At 40.5% G+C, this 24,680-nt stretch overlaps 2 protein-coding genes across 2 annotated transcripts; one reads left to right on the forward strand and one right to left on the reverse strand.

Moving 5' to 3' along the window:
• LOC135469867 (protein SMIM7 homolog) lies at nucleotides 1-3,358 on the forward strand. Its single transcript, XM_064748491.1, has 5 exons — nucleotides 1-76; nucleotides 956-997; nucleotides 1,257-1,306; nucleotides 1,925-2,015; nucleotides 2,489-3,358. Exons 1-5 carry the CDS (start codon nucleotides 51-53, stop codon nucleotides 2,502-2,504), a joined length of 225 nt encoding a protein of 74 aa, XP_064604561.1. The 5' UTR covers nucleotides 1-50; the 3' UTR covers nucleotides 2,505-3,358.
• A 1,830-nt stretch (nucleotides 3,359-5,188) lies between these two features.
• LOC135469868 (uncharacterized) lies at nucleotides 5,189-24,620 on the reverse strand. The gene is made up of 15 exons (XM_064748492.1): nucleotides 24,472-24,620; nucleotides 22,222-22,309; nucleotides 20,881-20,975; nucleotides 20,588-20,721; nucleotides 20,060-20,158; nucleotides 19,449-19,601; nucleotides 18,833-18,991; nucleotides 16,228-16,341; nucleotides 11,800-11,928; nucleotides 11,108-11,212; nucleotides 10,466-10,624; nucleotides 9,181-9,276; nucleotides 7,372-8,071; nucleotides 5,808-5,962; nucleotides 5,189-5,407 (listed from the first exon to the last, which is right to left on the reverse strand). Exons 1-15 carry the CDS (start codon nucleotides 24,536-24,538, stop codon nucleotides 5,315-5,317), a joined length of 2,346 nt encoding a protein of 781 aa, XP_064604562.1. The 5' UTR covers nucleotides 24,539-24,620; the 3' UTR covers nucleotides 5,189-5,314.
• Nucleotides 24,621-24,680: the final 60 nt, after the last annotated feature.

Genomic DNA, 24,680 nt, shown 5'->3' on the forward strand with positions numbered 1-24,680 from the left:
GGGCTGTCGTTTGAGACGTGTTCGATGCGAGGAAAACAACGACTGTCAAAATGATCTCGGATTTATTGTTATTTGGGTAAGGATTGATTACCCTGACTAAATATACTCTTATCTCAGAAACGGGAGCAAGAAATACAGTGTTGTTTTACTGACATAGCAAGATATCATGTATTTGTAAGTAAAAACGAAAGGAAAGGGTGCTATGTACAACAACAACATTGTATATTCGTGGTTTCGAGCACCCGGGTTCCTCGCAAGTAGAAGGTTATAATAAACCTGGAGCTGAATGGACGAAATGCTGATTTTTGCCGTTTCCTAGAATTCTAAGTTTAGAATACTACTGTCATTGAAGATAACATATCTGAAAGCTAGATGCATTCTGATTACTTGTCCAGAAAAAAATTCTTACCTAAAAGCTAAATTTTTTTTTTTTTTTTTTTTTTTTTTATATGCTAAAATCATCTTCAGTGCCTATATCTCACCTGGGTTAAACAGTCAGCGAAATGTTCTTTGTACACAGTTGTAAGCCTCTCACCAATTTGGTCGCTCTAAGTTCAAGTCCATTTCTGGCTTCCTTTTTGTGCGATACATGGGAATGTCTGCCAACAACCTGTAGATGGTCATGGATTTCTCCTGGGCTCTGCCAGGTTTCTGCCCACCATAATGCTGGAGTCGTCGTATAAATGAAATATTCTTGAGTACATCATAAACACAAATCAAATAAAGAAATAAATAAATAACATAGTGGAGAATGCGCCAACCACTTGCACAGAAATTATATATAGGACTATGAGAACTGGGTTTACTCTTCTGCTGACAAGGGAATAAGGATTGGAATTTCCTCACAAATTTTCATGGTTTATATATGGCTGGACTATTAAGAGAATATGGCAGTGAGCAAGTTAGGGTTAACTTCAATGTTGATGTTGTTATTATTATTTTTTTTTTTTTGAAGGACTCTGATGGTCAATGCTGGAGCCATACTTAACTTCAATCTGTAAGTTTTCCCTCTCATCTGTTACCATGTTTTCTTGTAACCACTTTTTTGTTTTCAGCTTCTTACAAGCACTTTGAAAACTAACACATAAGAGCCTGTGATGTTCTGTACTTTGTACTTACCTGAAACTGTTGAATTGTGGTATTTAACAATCCAATTTCTTCAGTCTCTAGTATTTAAATAAAAGTTATACTTCTTTACAAATCACATTTGTCATATATTTTAGTGATTTAAGGTTGTATATTTTTTCACTTTTCAGAAAAAAAAGCAGGGATGACACCTTTGGTTCAAACATGGAGCCATCAACTGGTAATCTTTATTCTGCACTCTCCAGCCGTACGTGGGAAGGTCTGCCAGCAACCTGCGGATGGTCGTGGGTTTCCCCCGGGCTGTGCTCGGTTTCCACCCACCATAATGCTGGCCGCCGTCGAATAAGTGAAATATTCTTGAGTACGGCGTAAAACACTAATCAAATCAAATCAAATTTATTCTGCATATTAATGGGGTCTGATATAGTTTTATTTTTTGTGCTGCTTTATTTTACCTTTTTTAATTGCTGCATGCTTGATTAATATGTTATGAAAATAAACAGACCTGAGCTCTCCATGTCCAAAGAATGTTTTACCCTTGAGTTAAGACACTTCCCTGGCAGGTCTTAGTTTGGAATATTTTTTGTTCTTTACTTTGCAGGGTGATGCCCTTATATTTTTTATAATTACATCGACAACTAATAATTGACACAGAATTACATGTACCATCATTTGGAAATGTTATATGAAGCATCTTGAGAATTGAAATGAATATTTTGGGAGATATATAGATATATAGATAAAATACCATGTTCAGAGTTCACTGAAAATAACCTGGATCCAGAAGCTGATGTTTGTTGCTATACTCTGACACTATTTCGTCTTTTCTTTGTATCAGGTGATAAAGTCAGAGAATTCTTGCAGTCATTACGATACTTTAGAATCTTCATCGCCCTGTGGAACGTTCTGATCATGTTTCTCATGTTAGTGTAAGTACCAGAATACCATGTCTCATCTTTCTGCCTGCCACTTAATTTTAGAAAGCCCATATTGTGTTGAGGATAGGACATCGACATCATATGAATAGCATGAAGTGTGAGATCAGCTCGAACATACAGTTGGTATTTACCCCAAGATGAATGCTAGTCAGTTCGTTATTGACCATTTAGACCAGAAATGATACCATTTCTATACAGGTTATATTCATAGCAGAGTATTTTTGACATACATTACTCTGAGGGGCCTCAGCAGCTGAGGTGATTAGTGTGCCAACGTAGTAAAATGACTCGGGAGCCCCTCACCAATGCGGTCGCTCTGAAATCGAGGCTGGCTTCCTCTCCGGCCCTATGTGGGACAGTCGTTGGTTTCCCTCTCACCATAATGCTTGCTGTCATCATATAAGTGAAACGTTCTTGAGTATGGTATAATACAACAGTCAAATAAATATGTTTTCTGTTGACAGATTTTTCAGCCACTGATGTTCTGGAAGACTGGACAAGGGAATTGCTGACCAGACATTGACAGAGAGTATGGTGTTGAAGATGGAGGCAGAGGAACCTGGGATAAATATGAACATTTGTCCAGTGGTGTTTAATTAGACATCACTTCTTGTTGACAATAACTATGCTGCTTTGTATCAGGTGATTCCCTGGGCTCTGCCCAGTTTTCTCCAATCATAATGGTGGATGACAGTGTATAAGTGAAATATTCTTGAGAACGGTGGAAAAACCAATCAAATATATAAATAAATAGTATCAATTGATTGTTCATGGACACCAGACTCAACACCCTGCACAGTTACAATATACTGACAATGTAAGTTAACCTTTGTAAGTCTGCCTTTCTCAGCAAATCTGCCTTTGTAAGTTTGTCTCTATCTGCAAGTCTGTCTTTGTAAGTCTACCTTTCTGTACATAATGTATCTCTACAGAACCACATCACCTGGAGTTATCACATTTCATAAGCCTATTTACAGTCCTGTAGCCTTAAAATGTTTAAACCTGTGCCCCTTTTTGTCTGATATAGCTAACTTCGCTAATGAGAATATATATTCATGCAGCACAGGATATGTATAGATGTAACCAGGGGAGATATGATAGTTTGTTTACTGGACATTTTAGTTCATACCATAATGCATTCATTATTAACTCACAGACCATACAGAGGGTGTATCTTTCCAAGGGATACTTAAATAGTATACAGTCCAGGGTCCTGTTCCTTGTGAATGTACGTGAATTACAAAGGAGCTGGACTATGAATGTAGAAACATTGAATATGCTCATCACACTAAACTGTGTATATATTGTAAATAAAATCAGTATTTATATTTTCAGTTTTGCATGTTTAACTTTTCTCTGTCATGTTAGTACATGTAGATATTTTGGATGGACTGACTAATAGATCATTTGATTAACAGGTTAATCAATTTCAAATTTTTCCTTGTCGAATATCCTAGACAAATCAAGTCGGGTGTTCCCAGCCAGAGGTAATCCATGACCATTTGGTGTGGTGTTACAATCCAGCTGGAATTCTTTACCAATCCGGTCTGGTGTTACAATCCAGCTGGAATCATTGACCAATCCGGTCAGGTGTTACAATCCATCTGGAATCCTTGACCAATCAGGTCTGGTGTTACAATCCAGCTGGAATCCTTGACCAATCGGGTCTGGTGTTACAATCTAGTAAGCTCAAATGCTTGATCACATCTGGTTTTCCATTCCAGCAGGAGCCATTTAGTTTGTGTGGTCCAATCCATAGGGAAAACTCGGACAAAAATGTCAGATGTTCCAATACAGTGGGAGCCTTTGAGCAAAAATCAGGTGTTCTGATTTAGCAAGAAACTTGGCCAGTAAGGGCAGATGGTCAAATCCCACTCTTTATCGATTAAACTGACGTAACCTGTCAATGTGCTGGTACTTCCTACATACATAAACATATATGGGCTGCTGACCTTTCTCCATCCAAAAAATCGACAGGTCTTAAAAGTGAAATATTCTTAATTATGGTGCCAAACAAATCAACACACCCATCAGAACAAACTAATGGCATTTCATAAGCTGAGTTTTTTCTTCTTGATTTCATTCATTTAGCCCAATATTTTCTCACTTAGTACAGAAGTATGATGGAAGGGGAAGCAGAGTTTTAGGTCAGTCATAACTTGTGGCATGAAGGTTCAAGAAACTGGCCAAAAGGTGCCAAGTTTAACTATTACAAGAAAAAGAAATTCCCTGAAATGTCTGGTTAGCATCAATGTATTTGATTGGTGATTGGTGAAGAATATTTCACTTATACGACGGCAGCCAGCATTATGGTGGGAGGAAACTGGGCAGAGCCCTGGGGAACCCATGACAATCCACAGGTTGCTGGCAGGCTTTGTAAAGTACGGCCTGCATTAATGTATTTGATTGGTGTTGTACCCCATGCTGAAGAATATTTCACATTTACGACGGCGGCCAGCACTATGGTGGGAGGAAACCAGGCACAGCCCGGGGAAACCCACAACATTCTACAGGTTGCTGGCAGGCTTTCCCAAGTACGGTCAGCATTATTGACAGAGTTTATGGTGCACTATGATCAGGGCCATGGGATGCTTTCTGTCTGGTGCATTGGTTAATGTTCTTCAATTTTGACACTGAAATATCACAAAATCTGTTGCGTGCTAGAAAAAAAGACAAGTGTGGTTTGAATGAAATCTTTTCATAGTACTGACGTCTTTTAAGTTTGTGAAAAATTCCCACTGGTTACTTTGGATTATCAGAATGATGAAGGATTTTACACGCTGCAGTAGAGGTTATTCGTACAGCCATTATCCCATTTAGAAGAGGACAAAAGGGACATAACCCCACATTTCACAAAGTCACATCTTACTTTACAGAATTATGAATAAGATGAGCCAAAGAATTAGCTGGAACCCAAACTGGCTCATTTGGCTTGTATGTTATTCTCAGTGTCATAGATGATAAACCCTCGACCAGTGAGCTCACAAGCTAAAGTTTATTTATTTGATTGGTGTTTTACGCCATACTCAAGAATATTTGACTAATATGACAGAGGCCAGCATTATGGTGGGAGGAAACCGGGTAGAGCTTGGGAGAAACCAGTGCAGAAGCACAAATCTGGGTTTGCTTTCTGAGGAAGGAAATGTAACACGCCACACACAAAAAAATCACACACACAACAATTGCTTTGTTTATTACATTTCTTTTCACTTTTTTTTTTTTTTTGGTGGTTGGGAGGGGGGGAGGGATGGGGGAGCTGAAGCCATTGGAAATTATAAAATTGTAATTCATTAGCGACGGAACGATCGATTTTTCACATCTGTATTCTTATAAAAGTGCACACCAATCTTCTTGGATCGTTCTTGTCGAGCCAGTTTTCGTTTCTGAAACAACAAAAACAGAGTTTACTAGCGATTACCTGTAAAACATTACTTATTCTTTACAATCTTCCTAAACTTTCATTTTTCCTTCATATTCCAAGTAAACAACAAGAATAACTGACTGGTTGGAGATTAACACTACAGTCAATATGTCACTGACAGAACAGCAGGCATTGTCCTGGGAAGAGCAACATGAAACCAACCACACAAATCCTGACAATTTGCCCATATCAAACTGAAACCCAGAATGAACAAAAAGAAAATAAACAATAAAAAGAACCAGACACATACATTTGCCCCTCTTTAACAATGCCTTGCTTTTACTTGCTTTCCTTTTACCCCTAGGTAAGTTAAATTGCACCAAGTCCAGATAGAATGCCATTTCTCTAAGTCTTGTACCCACCTCACGACTGGATATACTGGGAAGCGAGTTATCTTTTTCATCTGCCCTTCTGCCAGTTGATCGTTTCCTTTGATCAGATTTACTCTTATCTACTGGCACCACTTCCACCACAGCTACCTGTCCTGTCTGTTTCACTTTGCATCCAAAAAATTTACCTGTCAACAAAAGTACATGCATGTTTAATATCCTATTACTCCAGAATAGTGCACCTGAATGTTGGATTTAGAATGGAGACAACTGAGCACAGCCTAGAGGACACTACTGTACTTTGCCCGATACCGGACATATCTCCTGATGCAATATCCTGATGTTAATGATGTCAATCAGCACTAATGTCAATCAGCACTAATGTCAATCATCACTGATATTAATGATGTCAATCATCACTGATGTCAAAGATGTCAATCATCACTGAAGTTAATGATGTTAATCATCACTGATATTCATGATGTCAATCAGCACTGATGTTAATGATGTCAATCAGCACTGATGTTAATGATGTCAATCAGCACTGATGTTAATGATGTAAATCAGCACTGATGTTAATGATGTCAATCAGCACTGATATCCATGATGTCAATCAGCACTGATGTTAATGTCAATCATCACTGATGTTAATGATGTCAATCAGCACTGATAGCAATGTCAATCAGCACCAATGATAATGATGTCAATCAGTACTGATGTCCTTGATGTCAATCAGCACTGATGTTAATGTCAATCATCACTGATAGCAATGATGTTAATCATCACTGATATCACTGATGTCAATCATCACTGATGTTAATGGTGTCAATCATCACTGATGTCAATGAGGTCAATCAGCACCAATGATAATGATTTCAATCAGCACTGATAGCAATGATGTCAATCATCACTGATATCACTGATGTCAATCATCACTGATATCACTGATGTTAATGATGTCAATCAGCACCAATGATAATGATGTCAATCAGCACTGAAGTCACTGATGTCAATCAGCACTGATGTTAATGTCAATCAGCACTGATACCAATGATGTCAATCATCACTGATATCAATCACCACTGATGTTAATGATGTCAATCAGCACTGATAGCAATGTCAATCAGCACCAATGATAATGATGTCAATCAGCACTCATGTTCATGATGTCAATCAGCAATGATAGCAATGATGTCAATCAGCACCAATGATGTCACTGATCACTGATATCACTGATGTCAATCATCACTGATGTCACTACAAAATAAACATTCGGAATCCAGGCTATAGTGACATAATACCTTCAGTAAATTATTCTAGCAAGAGAATTAAAAGTTTTGCTCCTCCGTCTTTGGTAATTAAGTCAATTTAAAAGTTTATAAGTCGTAAGTTTTAAGTGATAAGTTTATATAAAGTGATAAGTTTCACCACACTTTAGCAATACATGCTATAAACTGAAGAATGTTCAGTAATATGGATTAAGGTTAAAGGTCAATGGTCAAGATCAAGATCTTAGCCAATTTAACCAGTGTCTAATTTCACTGTTACATCTAAATTGAAGCATGGGTCATGAGATTCCTCTACAACCAAAACCTACTATCATAGTTTATCTCCTTCATGGGCGCTGCTTCGTCCGTGGTACTCGTAGTGGTCTGATCCAGGATTCTGAAGTTGCCACTCGTACTGGACCGATATTCCACGGATCTCACAGCTGCACTTTGGCTGACCGCATTGTCACAACTGACCAGTGAGCTTCCAGAAGTAATGTTCATACTGATACCTGTATTTTTATCTACATGCACATTTCTTCTCTTTGAGGTTTCTTCCATGTCTGGAGGAGTGTGCGAGTTCCTCTTTCCAGATTTCTTCCTTTGTTTGCTATTTACACTAGATTCAGTCTGTTTTACCATTTTTCTTGACTTTTTCCCTTTAACACTGCTTTTATTTATATCACTATGTCCAGTTTGTGCCCTTTGGTCATTTCCCACTGGTTGTCTGCCCTTGGAGTTTGAGGGCTGCTGTTCGCGGTCTGGAGGGCTGACAGTCTCTGCAGCAGTTTCTGGCATTCTCCCTGCAGCAGTGGCCTCCCCTTCCTCCTCCTCTACCTCTGCCTCCCTCTCTAACTCAGAGTCACTCTCCCCATCAGACAAGTCCTCATCCTTCACATCCTCTCCCACATACTCAGCATCTACCTGAATCTTCCTCAGGTTCTGCTTTACTTTAGGTTTCTCACTCACAGGTTCAGATGGGATCTTCTCCTCTTGCTTGTCACAAGGTTTCTCATCAACACCCTCACCCTGTCAAACAAAGAATCACAGGCCGGTCATTTTGAGAATTTCTCTGATGTTTTGTCAGCTGATGACCTGCTGATTTTATAACATGCACTTACACAATTTATCAGGCATATAGGATGAAAATACAACCTTGCCACCTGGAGAACTGCGTTCTTATGAAAGAAATATACAGAATCACTGAATCACACAAGCTAGATTCATCAGTGGTTGGTTGACAGACTTGTGCTGAACAGTCAGTCTACTTACATTGTGTGAAAGAGATATACAGAACCACTGAATCACACAAGCTGGATTCATCAGTGGTTGGTTGACAGACTTGTGCTGAACAGTCAGTCTACTTACACTGTATGAAAGAGATATACAGAACCACTGAATCACACAAACTAGATTCATGAGTGGTTGGTTGACAGACTTGTGCTGAACAGTCAGTCTACTTACACTGTGTGAAAGAGATATACAGAATCACTGAATCACACAAGCTGGATTCATCAGTGGTTGGTTGACAGACTTGTGCTGAACAGTAAGTCTACTTACATTGTGTGAAAGAGATATACAGAACCACTGAATCACACAAGCTGGATTCATCAGTGGTTGGTTGACAGACTTGTGCTGAACAGTAAGTCTACTTACATTGTGTGAAAGAGATATACAGAACCACTGAATCACACAAGCTGGATTCATCAGTGGTTGGTTGACAGACTTGTGCTGAACAGTAAGTCTACTTACATTGTATGAAAGAGATATACAGAACCACTGAATCACACAAGCTGGATTTATCAGTGGTTGGTTGACAGACTTGTGCTGAACAGTCAGTCTACTTACATTGTGTGAAAGATATACAGAACCACTGAATCACACAAGCTCAATTCATCAAACACTGCAGCTAAATTAAATTGAATGGACTGATGGAATAAAGTGATCCTGAATTGGTTTAAGTGACCAAGCCACTTTGTAAGTAGACCCGATAAACAACCAAATCATTTACTGTTTGTCCAAGTCAGCAAGTACACCTGTGACCAGGAGATAATGTATCACTTCTGCACAAGTAAGACGTAAATTTATTGTAAGGCAGCTTTTTCTCATGACCACTGCCACAAATTCCCATAACTGACCTCCGAGCCCGGGGGTTTGGTGAAGTATGGAATTTTTCCTCTCACAAAGTCATTCAGCACCATTTTGGCCACTGTGGATATATCAGGCTCTCCACCCTGAAAACAACAAAACTGCCATGTAATCCTGGTAACAACACTGACTTACACCTTTAAATTATCTTTCCTCATCACATCTAAAAACCAACAGTTTATTTGAATATATACCAGCATTGCATGCATATACAGATATTGACTGTCTACATCATAGGACAATGTATGAGAGCTTCATGACACATGTACACCAGCTCCAGTTGGCCTACCTCGGTATTCATCCACACTACCTTTATAGTACAGGCCACTAGTATCCCTAGCTCAATGAGGTTCTGTTCATCCACACTGCCTTTATAGTACAGACCACTAGTATCCCTAGCTCAATGAGGTTCTGTTCATCCCCACTGCCTTTATAGGACAGACCACTAGTATCCCTAGCTCAGTGAGGTTCTGTTCATCCACACTGCCTTTATAGTACAGACCACTAGTATCCCTAGCTCAGTGAGGTTCTGTTCATCCACACTACCCTCATAGTACAGACCACTAGTATCCCTAGCTCAATGAGGTTCTGTTCATCCACACTGCCTTTATAGTACAGACCACTAGTATCCCTAGCTCAATGACATTCTGTATTCAAATTAAGGGTCCTGCCCCACAAACCAATCACAGGCTAACTACATTTACCTCCCATGATAGCATATACATTTTAGTGTTACCATGTTTTTATTTACAGCTAAATTAGCGTCTGAATGTTCCGTGTTAGGCACGGGGGCCTGACTGACATCATAGAAGTGAAATGATGTCATTCAGGTTGCCATTTTTCACATGATAAATATTGATTTCAAAATAATGATAAAATATATTTTGCTTCTCAAGAAAAAAAAACTGATGCATAAATTTGTATGAATGTTACGCGCTACAAGCCTACAGCTTACCATGTATGTGAAGGAAAATAAACATATTAAAACCAAATTTTGATTGATTCTGATTAATCAGGGCCATTTCAGCTTTTTTTTTGATTAATTCCTTATTAGAAATAGTCAAGTGTTGGCACAAAAAGTATAATTTAAAGGCCTTTATGTCCTTTTGAAAGTGCATTTTTACAAACTAAACTTTAGGCGAAATACGGTATGCTGACCATACCGTTTGGAATAAAGTAACTGACTAAATAATACTGATCATTTGACATTTTTTTCAATTACTATTTAGCAACTTTCAGGCTCGTCACCTCTGTTAAACAAGTCCATGCCAGTACCTTAAGCAGTTTTCCAGATTTCCTCGCTACTTGTTCCAGGAAATCCTCATGGTTCTTCCAGTCCTCTATTTTGTATGTCCTCTTCACATACTCTGGTTTGATGCGGTCTAACATGGGGGCCACATAATCCTCAGGTGCCTTAACATACTCCACACGCACCTGACAAACACAGACAGGCATACAGAATGACATGTAGATAAAGTTTGTTTCCTATCTCTGCAGCCAACTTATTACAGCTAGACAGACATTAAGTGAATGACACTTGATTACAATTTTCTTGAATCACTTTACACTTTGCTAGCTTCCGTGGCAAAATGTCCCAGAACATACAACACTAACGTGCTAAAACCCTTTTTGTTACGCTGGATGCTGAATGAAGTATATGCCTAAATAGGAATCAAATACCCTAAATGACTTCAAATTTCCCCCACAAAAGTGCCTTTTTCAGAGGCAAATAAATGTCACAAAATATTGTTTTTGGCGTTAAAACTTAAAAGCAACTTTCCAGTAGAATATCATCCCATGTTCCAAGCAAACCTCAAACACCTTTCTAAATGCAATAAAACTCTCAGATTAAGGAAAATGATCATTCATGGTATTTATGTACCAAACGTCCCCAAACTTTCACATGGACAGACTTACCACCCCTTTGAGAACACAATCTGTGGGCGTTGAAGCCGTCGGGTAGACCACGCCGGGGCAGTCCACCAGGTATATCCGCTTCATCAACGTCACATACTGCCACACCTACCCACACAAACGCTATGTAAATATCACCATGTAATCACAGTTATACAGACAGCTCGCTCACCAGGTGAGAATATGCTGTAACATTTGATGCATCCCAATAATCCTGTAACATTTGATGCATCCCAATGATCCTGTAACATTTGATGCATCCCAATGATCCTGTAATATTTGATGCATCCCAATGATCCTGTAGCATTTGAACCATGTACATGTATTATCTCTTAAGAGTATTTTACTTACTAAGACAGTGGCCAGCATTATTGTGGGAAAAAAAGGGCAGAGCCCAGGGGAAAACCATGACCATCTGCAGGTCACTGACAAACTTTCCCACATACAGACGTAGAGGATGCCAGCTTGAGCTGGACTTGAACTCACAGCGACTGTATTAATGAGAGGCTCCTGGGTCACTGCGCCCAGACAAGTGTGATGTAAAGATAGTTTCACAAATCACTTTTGCCCTCAGTTTACAGTTAACTACGGATACATGGTACAGTTATTATCTCTCCTGCTCTCTGAATAAAGAGCTCTTACAATCACCTTGATCACAGTAACTCTTCTAAACCTGACATATGCCCGGGCCTCACCTTTGTTTCCCCGGCTATAGGTGCCACGTTGCAGACTTTCTTGGAACGCAGAGCATTGATTATGGAGCTTTTGCCTGTGTTGGGGTAGCCAATAAACCCCACACTGATCTGTTTGTGATCCTGATGTAACTGTCAACACAGACAACAAAATGCCTACAAGATTTCATGAAAATGCAATCATAATTAAAGAGAGACTTGACAAGGACTTGCTTGAGATTCTACATTTAAAGGGCCATAAAGATCAACACAATGGCCAGAATCAGACAAAAATGAGTAAATCAGCCATTAGTCTGCACTGCTATTTGTCTTCCCCTCCAGATGTTGTCACATTCTATTTCTGTATAAATCAGTTTGATAAAGAACTGCAGTAGCAATCCACATTCTGACACAAAGACGGCTGAAGTGTGAACTGTATCACCAGTTTCACCTGTATCAGCACTCAGCCTATGGTGACCCTTGGGTTAGTCAAACACTATCCAGACCCAGACTGGGCTCAAATCCATTCACAAACTCCCCTTCAGAGCACTGCAGGCAGCGAAATTTGGCCTGCCGGCGAAACCCAGAAATCGGTTACGTCTTTTCCGCCTCGCCTAACCGATCATTCGGTTACGCCACGTATGTTTATCAACCCGATTGGTTACGCTAATTGTTTACGTGGTTTATGTTTCAGGCATCATTATGGATCATTAATAAAAGTATTCAGCTCAATGTTATTTTTTTTTCTTTTCTATATCTAGCAGCTCATACCGTAAGGTTGGTGAACAAAAGAAAGAGAAATTTTACACTCACACGGTGTTTCAACGTTGTGTGTTGCCTGGTTGGTAGGCCTACTTGACTCCTGTGGCACATTTTTACGTGAAATTCCGTTATACAGGCTTATATGTTTGCAATATGCCCAGTCCAACATTAAGTACTTCCAGTAAGTGTCATTACGGTATTGGGGAGCGAGTTTGGTATCCCTGATTACTGATAATTAACGCAGTTTCCAACGCACGTGGTGTGAGTCTTACCATAGTGATATATATATATATACAGTATATATATATACTCGCTACAGGGCCGGGAGAGACCTTGACGTCACAGGCCTGTGCTCTAAATCAGAACGCAGCCGGTGAGGTCCCGTAAGGGTTCCATCATTCTGTACGGTAGACTCGACTAATTTGCGCTCGAGTAGCAGTTAAACTACATGTACATGAAAAGGTAACCTTGTTTTATTTACTTGCGTGAAAAGATAAGTCAAAATAAATAATTTGAGTATTATCTCAAAGCCTGTAAAGCATATATGAATGATTACATTTCCATGTGACCAGCACAGGCAGCTGGCTGTGGCTGAAATCGATGTTTCTATTTTTAGACGCGTTGCCATACTGGCCGCGTTGTGATTATGAAAGCTGTTCAGTCCAGTTTATCTGTAGTTACCTAATGCACACTGACTCTAAGAACGTTCTCGTTGGACAGTTGGCCTAACCGATTTTCCGGTTAGCCAAATTGAACCGCACGTAACCGTTGCGCGACCGACGGTTTCGTTCGCGCCAAATTTCGCTGCCTGGCACTGTGGCCACACAAATCGCACTGTCAGTGTAAGTGTACTCTGATCATCTTACTTAGGCTTTTTCTCATATTCAGCAATGACCAACACATATGAATATAATTTCACTAGGTATCAAAAAAAGGACATCACAGTTTGTGATGTCATGGTTGATCCTGGCAGGCACATATCACAGTTCGTGATGTCATGGTACATCTTGACAGAAACATATCTCAGTTTGTGATGTCATGGTACATCCTGACAGGCACATATCACAGTTTGTGATGTCGTGGTACATCCTGATAGGCACACATCACAGTTCTTGATGTCATGGTACATCCTGACAGGCACATACCACAGTTCGTGATGTCATGGTACATCCTGACAGGCCAATACCACAGTTCGTGATGTCAAGGTATATCCTGACAGGCACATATCACAGTTTGTGATGTCATGGTACATCCTGACAGGCACATATCACAGTTTGTGATGTCATGGTACATCCTGACAGGCACATATCACAGTTCATGATGTCAACATATCACAGTTCGTGATGTCATGGTATATCCTGACAGGCACATACCACAGTTCGTGATGCCAACATATCACAGTTCGTGATGTCATGGTATATCCTGACAGGCACATACCACAGTTCGTGATGTCAACATATCACAGTTCGTGATGTCATGGTATATCCTGACAGGCACATACCACAGTTCGTGATGTCAACATATCACAGTTCGTGATGTCATGGTATATCCTGACAGGCACATACCACAGTTTGTGATGTCATGGTACATCCTGGCACACATCACAGTTCTTGATGTCATGGTACATCCTGACAGGCACATATCACAGTCCGTGATGTCATGGTACATCCTGACAGGCACATATCACAGTCCGTGATGTCATGGTACATCTTGACAAACATATCACAGTTTGTGATGTCATGGTATAATCTGACAGGCACATACCACAGTTCGCGATGTCATAGTATATCCTGACAGACACATATCACAGTTTGTGATGTCATGGTACATCCTAACAGGCACATATCACGGTTTGTGATGTCATGGTATATCCTGACAGACACATACCACAACAGGCACATTTCACAGTTTGTGATGTCATGGTATATCCTGACAGGCACATATCACAACAGGCACATATCACAGTTTGTGATGTCATGGTACATCCTGACAGGCACATACCACAACAGGCACATATCACAGTTTGTGATATCATGGTACATGCTGACAGGCACATATCACAGTTCGTGATGTCATGGTACATCCTGACAGGCACATACCACAGTTTGTGATGTCATGGTACATCCTGACAGGCACATATCACAGTTTGTGATGTCATGGTATATCCTGACAGGCATATATCACAACAGGTACATATCACAGTTTGTGATGTCATGGTACATCCTGACAGGCACATATCACAGTTTGTGATGTCATGGTATATCCTGACAGGCACATACCACAGTTTGTGATGTCATGGTTGATCCTGACAGGCACATATCACAGTTTGTGATGTCATAGTAGATCCTGACAGGCACATATCACAGTTTGTGATGTCATGGTACATCCTGACAGGCACATATCACAACAGGCACATATCACAGTTTGTGATGTCATGGTACATCCTGACAGGCACATACCACAACAGGCACATATCACAGTTTGTGATGTCATGGTACATCCTGACAGGCACATATCACAGTTCGTGATGTCATGGTACATCCTGACAGGCACATACCACAGTTTGTGATGTCATGGTATATCCTGACAGGCACATATCACAGTTCGTGATGTCATGGTATATCCTGACAGGCACATATCACAACAGGTACATATCACAGTTTGTGATGTCATGGTATATCCTGACAGGCACATATCACAGTTCGTGATATCATGGTACATCCTGACAGGCACATACCACAGTTTGTGATGTCATGGTATATCCTGACAGGCACATATCACAGTTTGTTATGTCATGGTACATGCTGACAGGCACATATCACAGTTTGTGATGTCATGGTACATCCTGACAGGCACATACCACAGTTTGTGATGTCATGGTATATCCTGACAGGCACATATCACAGTTTGTGATGTCATGGTACATCCTGACAGGCACATATCACAGTTTGCGATGTCATGGTACATCCTGACAGGCACATATCACAGTTCGTGATGTCATGGTACATCCTGACAGGCACATACCACAGTTTGTGATGTCATGGTATATCCTGACAGGCACATATCACAGTTTGTGATGTCATGGTATATCCTGACAGGCACATATCACAACAGGTACATATCACAGTTTGTGATATCATGGTACATCCTGACAGGCACATATCACAGTTTGTGATGTCATGGTATATCCTGACAGGCACATACCACAGTTTGTGATGTCATGGTACATCCTGACAGGCACATATCACAGTTTGTGATGATCTTGTACATCCTGACAGGCACATACCACAGTTCGTGATGTCATGGTACATCCTGACAGGCACATATCCCAGTTTGTGATGTCATGGTACATCCTGACAGGCACATACCACAGTTTGTGATGTCATGGTTTATCCTGACAGGCACATATCACAGTTTGTGATGTCATGGTACATCCTGACAGGCACATACCACACTTTGTGATGTCATGGTTGATCCTGACAGGCACTTATCACAATGCAAATATTTTAATGCATTTCACAATTCACACAAGTTAATAAGGTAAAAGAAAAAACCCTTTAATTCACGTAAGTCCTTCAAGCGCTACCTATTATAATCGTAAGTTTCTGTTCCGTCCAAGGAAGTGGAAAACTCTTCCCTTTACTGTCTAAACCCGAGGATACCATTTCTTGAAATCCTACTGGTTCTCACCTTTCCAAACTGTCGTAATAGGTTGATAAGAGCTCCTTTCCCAAATGGGTTGGTCAGGCTGGCATGGAAGGCCATCGTTGGATGATCCTGTGACAATATAGCTACCCATTTTTTCTGTAACACAAATGTATGTATGTTAGTAAAATACTCTGACTTCTTTTCGGAAGAAACAACCATACATGTAAATGAATATCGTCAATTATTAAGAGAATGAATCAATATCTATGTTGCTAATCAAAGAGGGTAGCAAATATTTATTTATTTGATTGGTGTTTTATGCCATACTCAAGAATATTTCAATTATATGGTGGCAGCCAGCATTATGGTGGGACGAAAATGGGCAGAGGCCGGGGGGAACCCACAACCATCCACAATTTGCACGGAGGCACCAGACAGCAAATAAGTGACCATTTGAGATGGGCACTAAAAAGCACACCAGCTTTAACTAACACGAACAGTTAATTCCAAGTTTACTGTCTTAGCACCTTCTCTGATTACAACTGTAGCACCTTCTATGTTTACAACCTTAGCACCACTCATGTTTACAGTCCTAGCACCTCCCATGTTTAGTCTGGGCACATCCTCCCCCATGTTAAGTGGGCACATCCTCACCCATGTTAAGTTCGCACCTCCTATCTTTACAGTCTGAGCACTTTGCATGTTTGCAGTCTGAGCATCTTTACATTCTTAGCATCTCCTAAGTTTACAGTTCAAGCAACCCCCATGTTTACAGCCTGAGCACCTCTCATGTGTACAGCCTGATTACCTATGTTTACAGCTAAATATCTCCTATGTTTACAGTCTGAGCATTTCCCATGTTTACAGTCTGACTACCTCCTACGTTTACAGCTAAATATCTCCTATGTTTACAATTTGAGCATTTCCCATGTTTACAGTCTGACTACCTCCTATGTTTACAGTCTGAATACCTCCTATGTTTACAGTCTGAGCATTTCCCATGTTTACAGCCTGACTACCTCCTATGTTTACAGTCTGACTACCTCCTATGTTTACAGTCTGATCACCTTCCATGTTCAGAGTCTGAGTACCTCTCATGTTTTCAGTCCTAGTATCTCCTATGTTCACATTCTGAGCATCTCCCATATTTCCAGTCTGACTACCTCCCATGTTTACAGTCTGAGCATCTCCTATGTTCACAGTCCTAGCACCTCCCATATTTACAGTCCTAGCATCTCCCATGTTTACAGTCCTAGCATCTACCATGTTTACAGTCCTAGCATCTACCATGTTTACAGTCTGAGCACCATCCATGCTTACAGTCTGAACATCTCCCATATTTACAGTATAAGCATCTCTCATGTTTACAGTCTGAGCACCATCCATGCTTACAGTCCTAGCATCTCCCATGTTCACAGTCTCAGCACTATCCATGCTTCCTATGTTTACACTCTGAGCCCCTTCCATGTTTACACTTCTAGCTCCTCCATGTTGACAGCCTTAACATCCCTCACCCCGACAGCCTTACCATCTTCAATGTTGACAGCCTTACCATCTCCCATATTGACAGCCATAGCATCTCCCATAATGACAGCCATACTATCTCCCATACTGACAGCTATACCATCTCCCGTATTGACAGCCATACCATCTCCCATAATGACAGCCATACCATCTCCCACACTGACAGCCATACCATCTCCCATAATGACAGCCATACCATCTTTAATGTTGACAGCTATAGCATCTCCCATATTGACAGCCACAGCATCTCTCATATTGACAGCCATGACATCTCCCATATTGACAGCCAAGGCATCTCCCATATTGACAGCCATAGCATCTCCCATACTGACAGCCATAGCATCTCCCATAATGACAGCCATACCATCTCCCATATTGACAGCCATACCATCTCCCATATTGACAGCCAAAGCATCTCCCATATTGACAGCCATACCATCTCCCATATTGACAGCCAAGGCATCTCCCATATTGACAGCCATACCATCTCAAATAATGACAGCCATACCATCTCCCATATTGACAACCATAGCATCTCCCATACTGACAACCATAGCATCTCCCATATTGACATCCTTACCATCTCCCATATTGACAGCCATACCATCTCCCATACTGACAGCCATAGCATCTCCCATAATGACAGCCATACCATCTCCCATATTGACAGCCATACCATCTCCCATATTGACAGCCATGGCATCTCCCATATTGACAGCCATGGCATCTCCCATATTGACAGCCATACCATCTCAAATAATGACAGCCATACCATCTCCCATATTGACAACCATAGCATCTCCCATACTGACAACCATAGCATCTCCCATATTGACAACCAAAGCATCTCCCATATTGACAACCAAAGCATCTCCCATATTGAAAACCAAAGCATCTCCCATAATGACAGCCATACCATCTCCATATTGACAGCCATACCATCTCACATATTGACAGCCATAGCATCTCCCATATTGACAACCAAAGCATCTCTTAAACTGAAAACCAAAGCATCTCCCATACTGACAGCCATACCATCTCCCATATTCACAGCCATACCATCTCCCATGTGGACAGTCTTATCATCCCCATATTTATGTGTTCTTTTCACAGATGTACTGACCGTGACCCAGACTGGGATCAAATCCACCTTGTTGAGGACAAAGATCAAGTGTTTATGCGGCTTCTCCTTCCTTAGGTATTCCTCCACCTGATAACACCTGGTGCCCAGAGGATCACGGGCATCTAATACCTGCACCACCACATCGGATGAGTCAATCACCTGACAAAAGATAAAAGTATGTGTCAACAGCATTTACAGTTGGTACACAGAATATGACACCCAAGTTTATGTCCCTCACCTGTGGCCTGAGAAAAAACCCTGACATAAGGCTTATGCCAAGCCAAATGGAGCTCAATCAAAACTTGCTAGTTTACTTGTCAAAGACTGGTGATCTGAAGTCTGGCCGCCTGCTCAGCCAGCTAGGGCGCCACAAGAAACAGATGCTGTGTGACGTTATCACCAGTGCCTCAGCTTAACCCACACTTTTCCCATCTCTAACAAGTCTGCACTGCTCAACCAGCTAGAGTCCAACTGGAGACAGATGTAGTCAGACGTGGTTGTGTAATGTACTTATATGCAGCAAGTAACATAATTACCAGTGCCTCAGCTTAACCCACACCTCCCCATGTCCCGCACAAATCCATCCAAGGACAAACCTAACTTGACTTTAACTTACCTTGTAAAGCTCATTCCAGACGCGTTTTGATTGGCCAGCCTTAAACACGACTTCTAGTGGCTCATCTTTCATATCCTGCACCTCTGTCACCAGGTCGCTGTCTTTGCTCACATCATACTTAGAGTTCGAGGCTTCTACCCCTGCTAGAAGGGTCTGTCGCAGAAAGAGAGCAGTTAAAACTTGACACCATGAAGTAAGCAGTGAACTGAATGCTTTACAACTGAGAGGTTTATTATTTTCTTGCTGAGGGACGAACAGAATAGAGACTACTGTCTACACTGTATTTGACAATATTACATCAATTTCCATACATTATATCATTATCAGCCCGTACTATGAATTGGAAGAAGGGGTGGGGGGGGGGGTATAAAGGGAGGTAACTTTTGACTACACCATGGGATCGGATGTTTTAAAGTCTACACATATGTAACTGACATACTGTCTTTTGCTAGCTCTGTTTTTCTTTTGAATTGAAATTTGCATGAAGTTTAAGTGGAAATGCTGATTAGCCCCCAAACAAGTGTTACTTTCACCAGTTTGGTGATTACATGGAAACATCCCAACAAAAAAGATCATGAAAATATGGGCTGAATTCCACAAGGTTATCCCACCTCCATGTCAGCCACCTTCATGTTTGGTCTTTTCCTGATAGACTTTTTACCGAAAGTGGACTCAAAACTCTCCGTGTCCAGGAGATGGACTCTAGCATGCTGAAACACAAAAGAATTACAGTAAAATATCTGCTTCGATAATCATTTATTTACTTCATTGGTGTTTATTGTTGGAGTAACGCAGGAGCATTTTGACATTTATCACATAACAACACTTAGTTCAGCTCATTATCACTTGTCAACATGCTACATAAACTAAATAGACTGCCACAAATGAATACAACAGAAGCATGTATCTGCACATCAACAAAATTTGGATATAACAACAACGAAAAGAACAACAATTAAAAGAATGATGAATGCACTTCTTCCATGGAGATGGAATATTTACATCAACATTTATTAACTAAATGATGATTCAAACCAGAAAAGACTGCTCTCCAAAACAAAGCAGCACATACAGGTCATAAAGACACCATGCACAGGTATTTATCTGACCCCAAATTCCAAAGTATTATGTTGTCTAACCTTGGCCGTCTCATTGAGCAATGTGACAGGGAGTTGTGTCTGTCTCATCACCACCTTATATGGGTCCCTCATCACCTTGCCCAATTCTTCTTGGAAGGTCTGCAGTGCATTCTGGGTAACCACTCGTGTGTTTCCTGAAATACAGGATGTGTTAAAAATCTCTCTGACATCAGGACACATAGTAATGATTGATGTCTGCAGGTAACCAGCCATAAAAATGGCAATGGCAGTTTTTTTTTCTTCATTTTATTAGCTCTGTGCTCTGTTAACAATGCAGTTCTAAGAAGTCTTACCAACCAGCGTCTGTTTTGGCTCCACACGAGCTACACTTCCTGAGGGCAGCCGAGACTGGAACGGAGCTGGCTGGACAATTTTTCCTCGTCTGTCCCTGCACACGCAAAACATCAGGAAGTATTAAGACTCAGATTTCAATAAAAACTTTCACAAAACTATACATTCTTTTATATTTAAAATCCATGTGTACCTCATTACAATATCATGCTGAAGACACCAGTCATGACACCCCATCATACTGCCTAAGACACCACTGATAACACTCCATCATTATGCCTAACATAAAACAACAGCCATGGCAACCCATCACTTATTCTATGACACTAGAGATTACAACTCAACATCATGCTCAAGATGCTGGTCCAGACAGCCCATCATGCCAATAACACCTTGCCCAAGACACCAGTCATGGCCCATTGTCATTATGTCTATGACACCAGTTGTGGCACCCCATCATCATGCCAAATTTGTTTATTTATTAGATAGTGTTTTACACCCTTTCTTACACCACAAAAATCAGCGTTATGGTGGGAGGAAACCAGGCTGCGCTCTGGAGAAGCACACGACCATCCGTAGGTTGCTGTCGGACTTCCAACGTATGGCTGGTGAGGAAGCCAGCACGAGCTGGACTTAAACTCACAGCGACTGCATTGCTGTGAGACTCCTAGGTCATTGCACCACGCTGGCACACTAAAAACCTCAGCCACAGAGGCACCTCATCATGTCCAAGACACCAATCATGACACTCCATCATATTTCCAAGACACCACTGGACACAGTATACATGTACTTACACAGGGCCCACTGCAACCTTTGCAGAATGTTGAGGAAATGAATCACTGGCTGCTATCATTAACAAAATCTTTGGTTTGACACAAAAGCACCCTGGAATTTGTGCAAACAAAGCTGAGAGTTCTATCCACTAAGCCAACCTACCTATCCCCTCAAATGACTAAGCGCAGCTAATAATGTAAGTGTGACTTGTGACCAAAACTCCTTTTACATACACCCTAATTCTTTTGCTCCATAACATGGCAACTCTGAACTGAATTTATACACCTTAATATCTTTACTTTGTAGTGAAAATTACATGTATACTTCTAGAGGCGATAACTACAAAGTTCTGCAGAGAATAATGTTCTCATCAAACACATAAATTAACCCAAGAAAACATGCAAGACAATGAAAAACTACTACTAACAATGGTGTTATTTCTTCAAATACTTCAATGTTTAGCTAAATGTTTGAGCTTAAGTTGACCAACAAAGGCAAGGTTACCTACATGAAGATCTGTAGTAGTTGTTAATACATACAAAAAGAGTAGCATTCAGTTTATTAACCTTTTTGGTTTGAAATTCCTATACATCTGCAATCGCCGAATGGTGGATTTATCCCTCATGTTGCTGCCACCCTGCCCTTTGACCCGGTCTGAGACAGCAAACAGAACAACAACACAATCGTAAGTTTTATACATGTCTTGAATCACAGGGCAAAATTCAGTTTTTAACTGCTTATGAAGGGCATGCATGACATTATAATTTCAAGTGTGCAATACAGTTGGGGTATTACCCTATTTCTTCTAAAATTTAGGACACCTGGTCTGCTCACTTTAGCCAATATATATGTAATTTTAGCAGGAATATTGAGTTTCTTTTTTCTCACATGGTTAGACTTTCTAATGAACAACATACTCATATCTGTACTTTTCCTAAAGGCTTGTAAAAAAAATGTAATATTCTACTTTTAACACTACTAACATCTGTCCCAAATTTTGGAAACATTAGGGTATCAAGATAACACTACTTACTGATTGGGAGAGGTGATATTTGGTTTAAATTGAATGCATTTTGATGGAAGTGGAAAGACTGAAAAAATGCCAGGGATCATTTATCTGCAGATATATGACACATTATTACCATAAGCGTGTGTAAATGACCAAATAAGATCAAATAAGCCAAATAAGCCAATACAAACAGTGAATGTAGGAGCAGTCCATGCCACAGGACAGGAGCATGCTAATACTATGCAGACTAACATTCGTTGCCATGTTTTTCTTTTTCGTCCAGTCCAATTAACATGCCTGAAATTGAACTAAATCACCACATACTGTTCGTTCAATTAAATTAAACGTTGAGGTCTGTTTTCAACAATTTCTGATATATACCATCCTCAACGTCTAATTGTTAAATTAAAGAACAAGACAGGTCCATTCCACAAGGCACTTTGAAGAATGAAGTGGTCCTGTCAATTCACTCTAAAACACCAACACACACTAATTTCTTTCGAGGACTGAAGAGAAAATGATGTTTCCAATCACTATTACACATTTAAATCCATTTCAGACTAGTTATATGCAGAAAATGTGATAAAGTGTTCACTTTTCACTCTTCACAATCGCTGTGTACAAGTGCAACCCATCAAGTTCATCAATAATCCAGACTGTATTATAGGTCAGAGGATGAAAACATGGGTAATGAAGCCAACGTGCACATGGTAGCTGCAAGCCTTGACTGGAATGATCACTGAAGTTTTCATTTATGACTGGTTGCATAGTCTTGCCTTGCTAGGTCTATTTCCGTATCTCTTTGCCACACAGTTCCAAGACAATGGTACAACCATCCTATGCTCTTTCATGCAGACCAGAAATCGGAGTGTGTCGCCGTTTTGGAGTGGATTAAACGGCCAACTTCGTTCCACAAATTGCATGGCAGAATGGACCTACCATGTTTTTTAATTCAACAATTAAACGCTGAGGCAGGTAAATATCCGAAACTGTTGGAAATATATCTTAACGTTTACTTTATTTGAACTATATATATTGTGTATTTCTGGATAGCTTTAAATGTGCTTTTTCTGAATCTGTTGCCTTCTGTGTTCCAATCACTTGTGCACAGCTGACCCACTTCAAATCCAGTATTGATACCAGTCCAGTCTGTTATTATGGACTTTAAGGCAGCCCTTTTCAAACCTAATCTACAATGACCATAAACTTTACATCATTCAAATATGTGCGCGTTGAGAATATGGCTGTAAACAATTTATTTCTTCAATCAGTGTTTTAAGCCAATATGCAAGTCCTACAATGTGTGCACCACTGGCCACTAGAGAAACCTGTCGGAGTAGCCTACAGCCCCAACAACAGCTGGATTCGAATGCGTGAACTTAGTCCTAGTACACTGACTGTTGATTGAGAAATATTTGGCTACGCCATATTCATGGCTGCTCAACCACAGTGTGTATTGGGATTGCTACCCGTGCCACACCATTGAGACAAACTTGCTCGACTCTGACTGTGGTTGAGCATCCATGAATATGGCGAATCCAAATATTTCTCAACCAAGTCAGTGGACTCGGACTAGCGTGAACTCTGCCAGTCTGGTAAATTCCCACAGTATTTTGATGTCACTTTTAACTTTTGATCATGGCTTGTTTACCAACACACTAACCGTCATCACGATATTCTTGTAAACTTGACAGCTGACATACGTGCTCACACACACTTCGTTAATGAGAATGATATTGATACATTGGATTGATAGGGCTACGTAGACAGGTCAGTTGCCAAATTCCAGACCTTTTACACCACGTACCTGGATTCATGCTATGATTCGCTTTGTTGATGCCCTCTCGGGGCTTTTTTGTCTTGACCTTCACCATTTTTCCGACGGTCAAACACCTAATCTACAGACTTCCACCGATATCAAGACAACTGTTACAAGCCCACGACAACCTAACCACGTTTTCCTCACAGGAAGCTCAAAGCAACACATGGTTTCAGGAGGATGAGAAAAAACTCGAC

This window comes from Liolophura sinensis, chromosome 7, assembly GCF_032854445.1.
Source record: "Liolophura sinensis isolate JHLJ2023 chromosome 7, CUHK_Ljap_v2, whole genome shotgun sequence".
Lineage (NCBI taxonomy): Eukaryota > Metazoa > Mollusca > Polyplacophora > Chitonida > Chitonidae > Liolophura > Liolophura sinensis.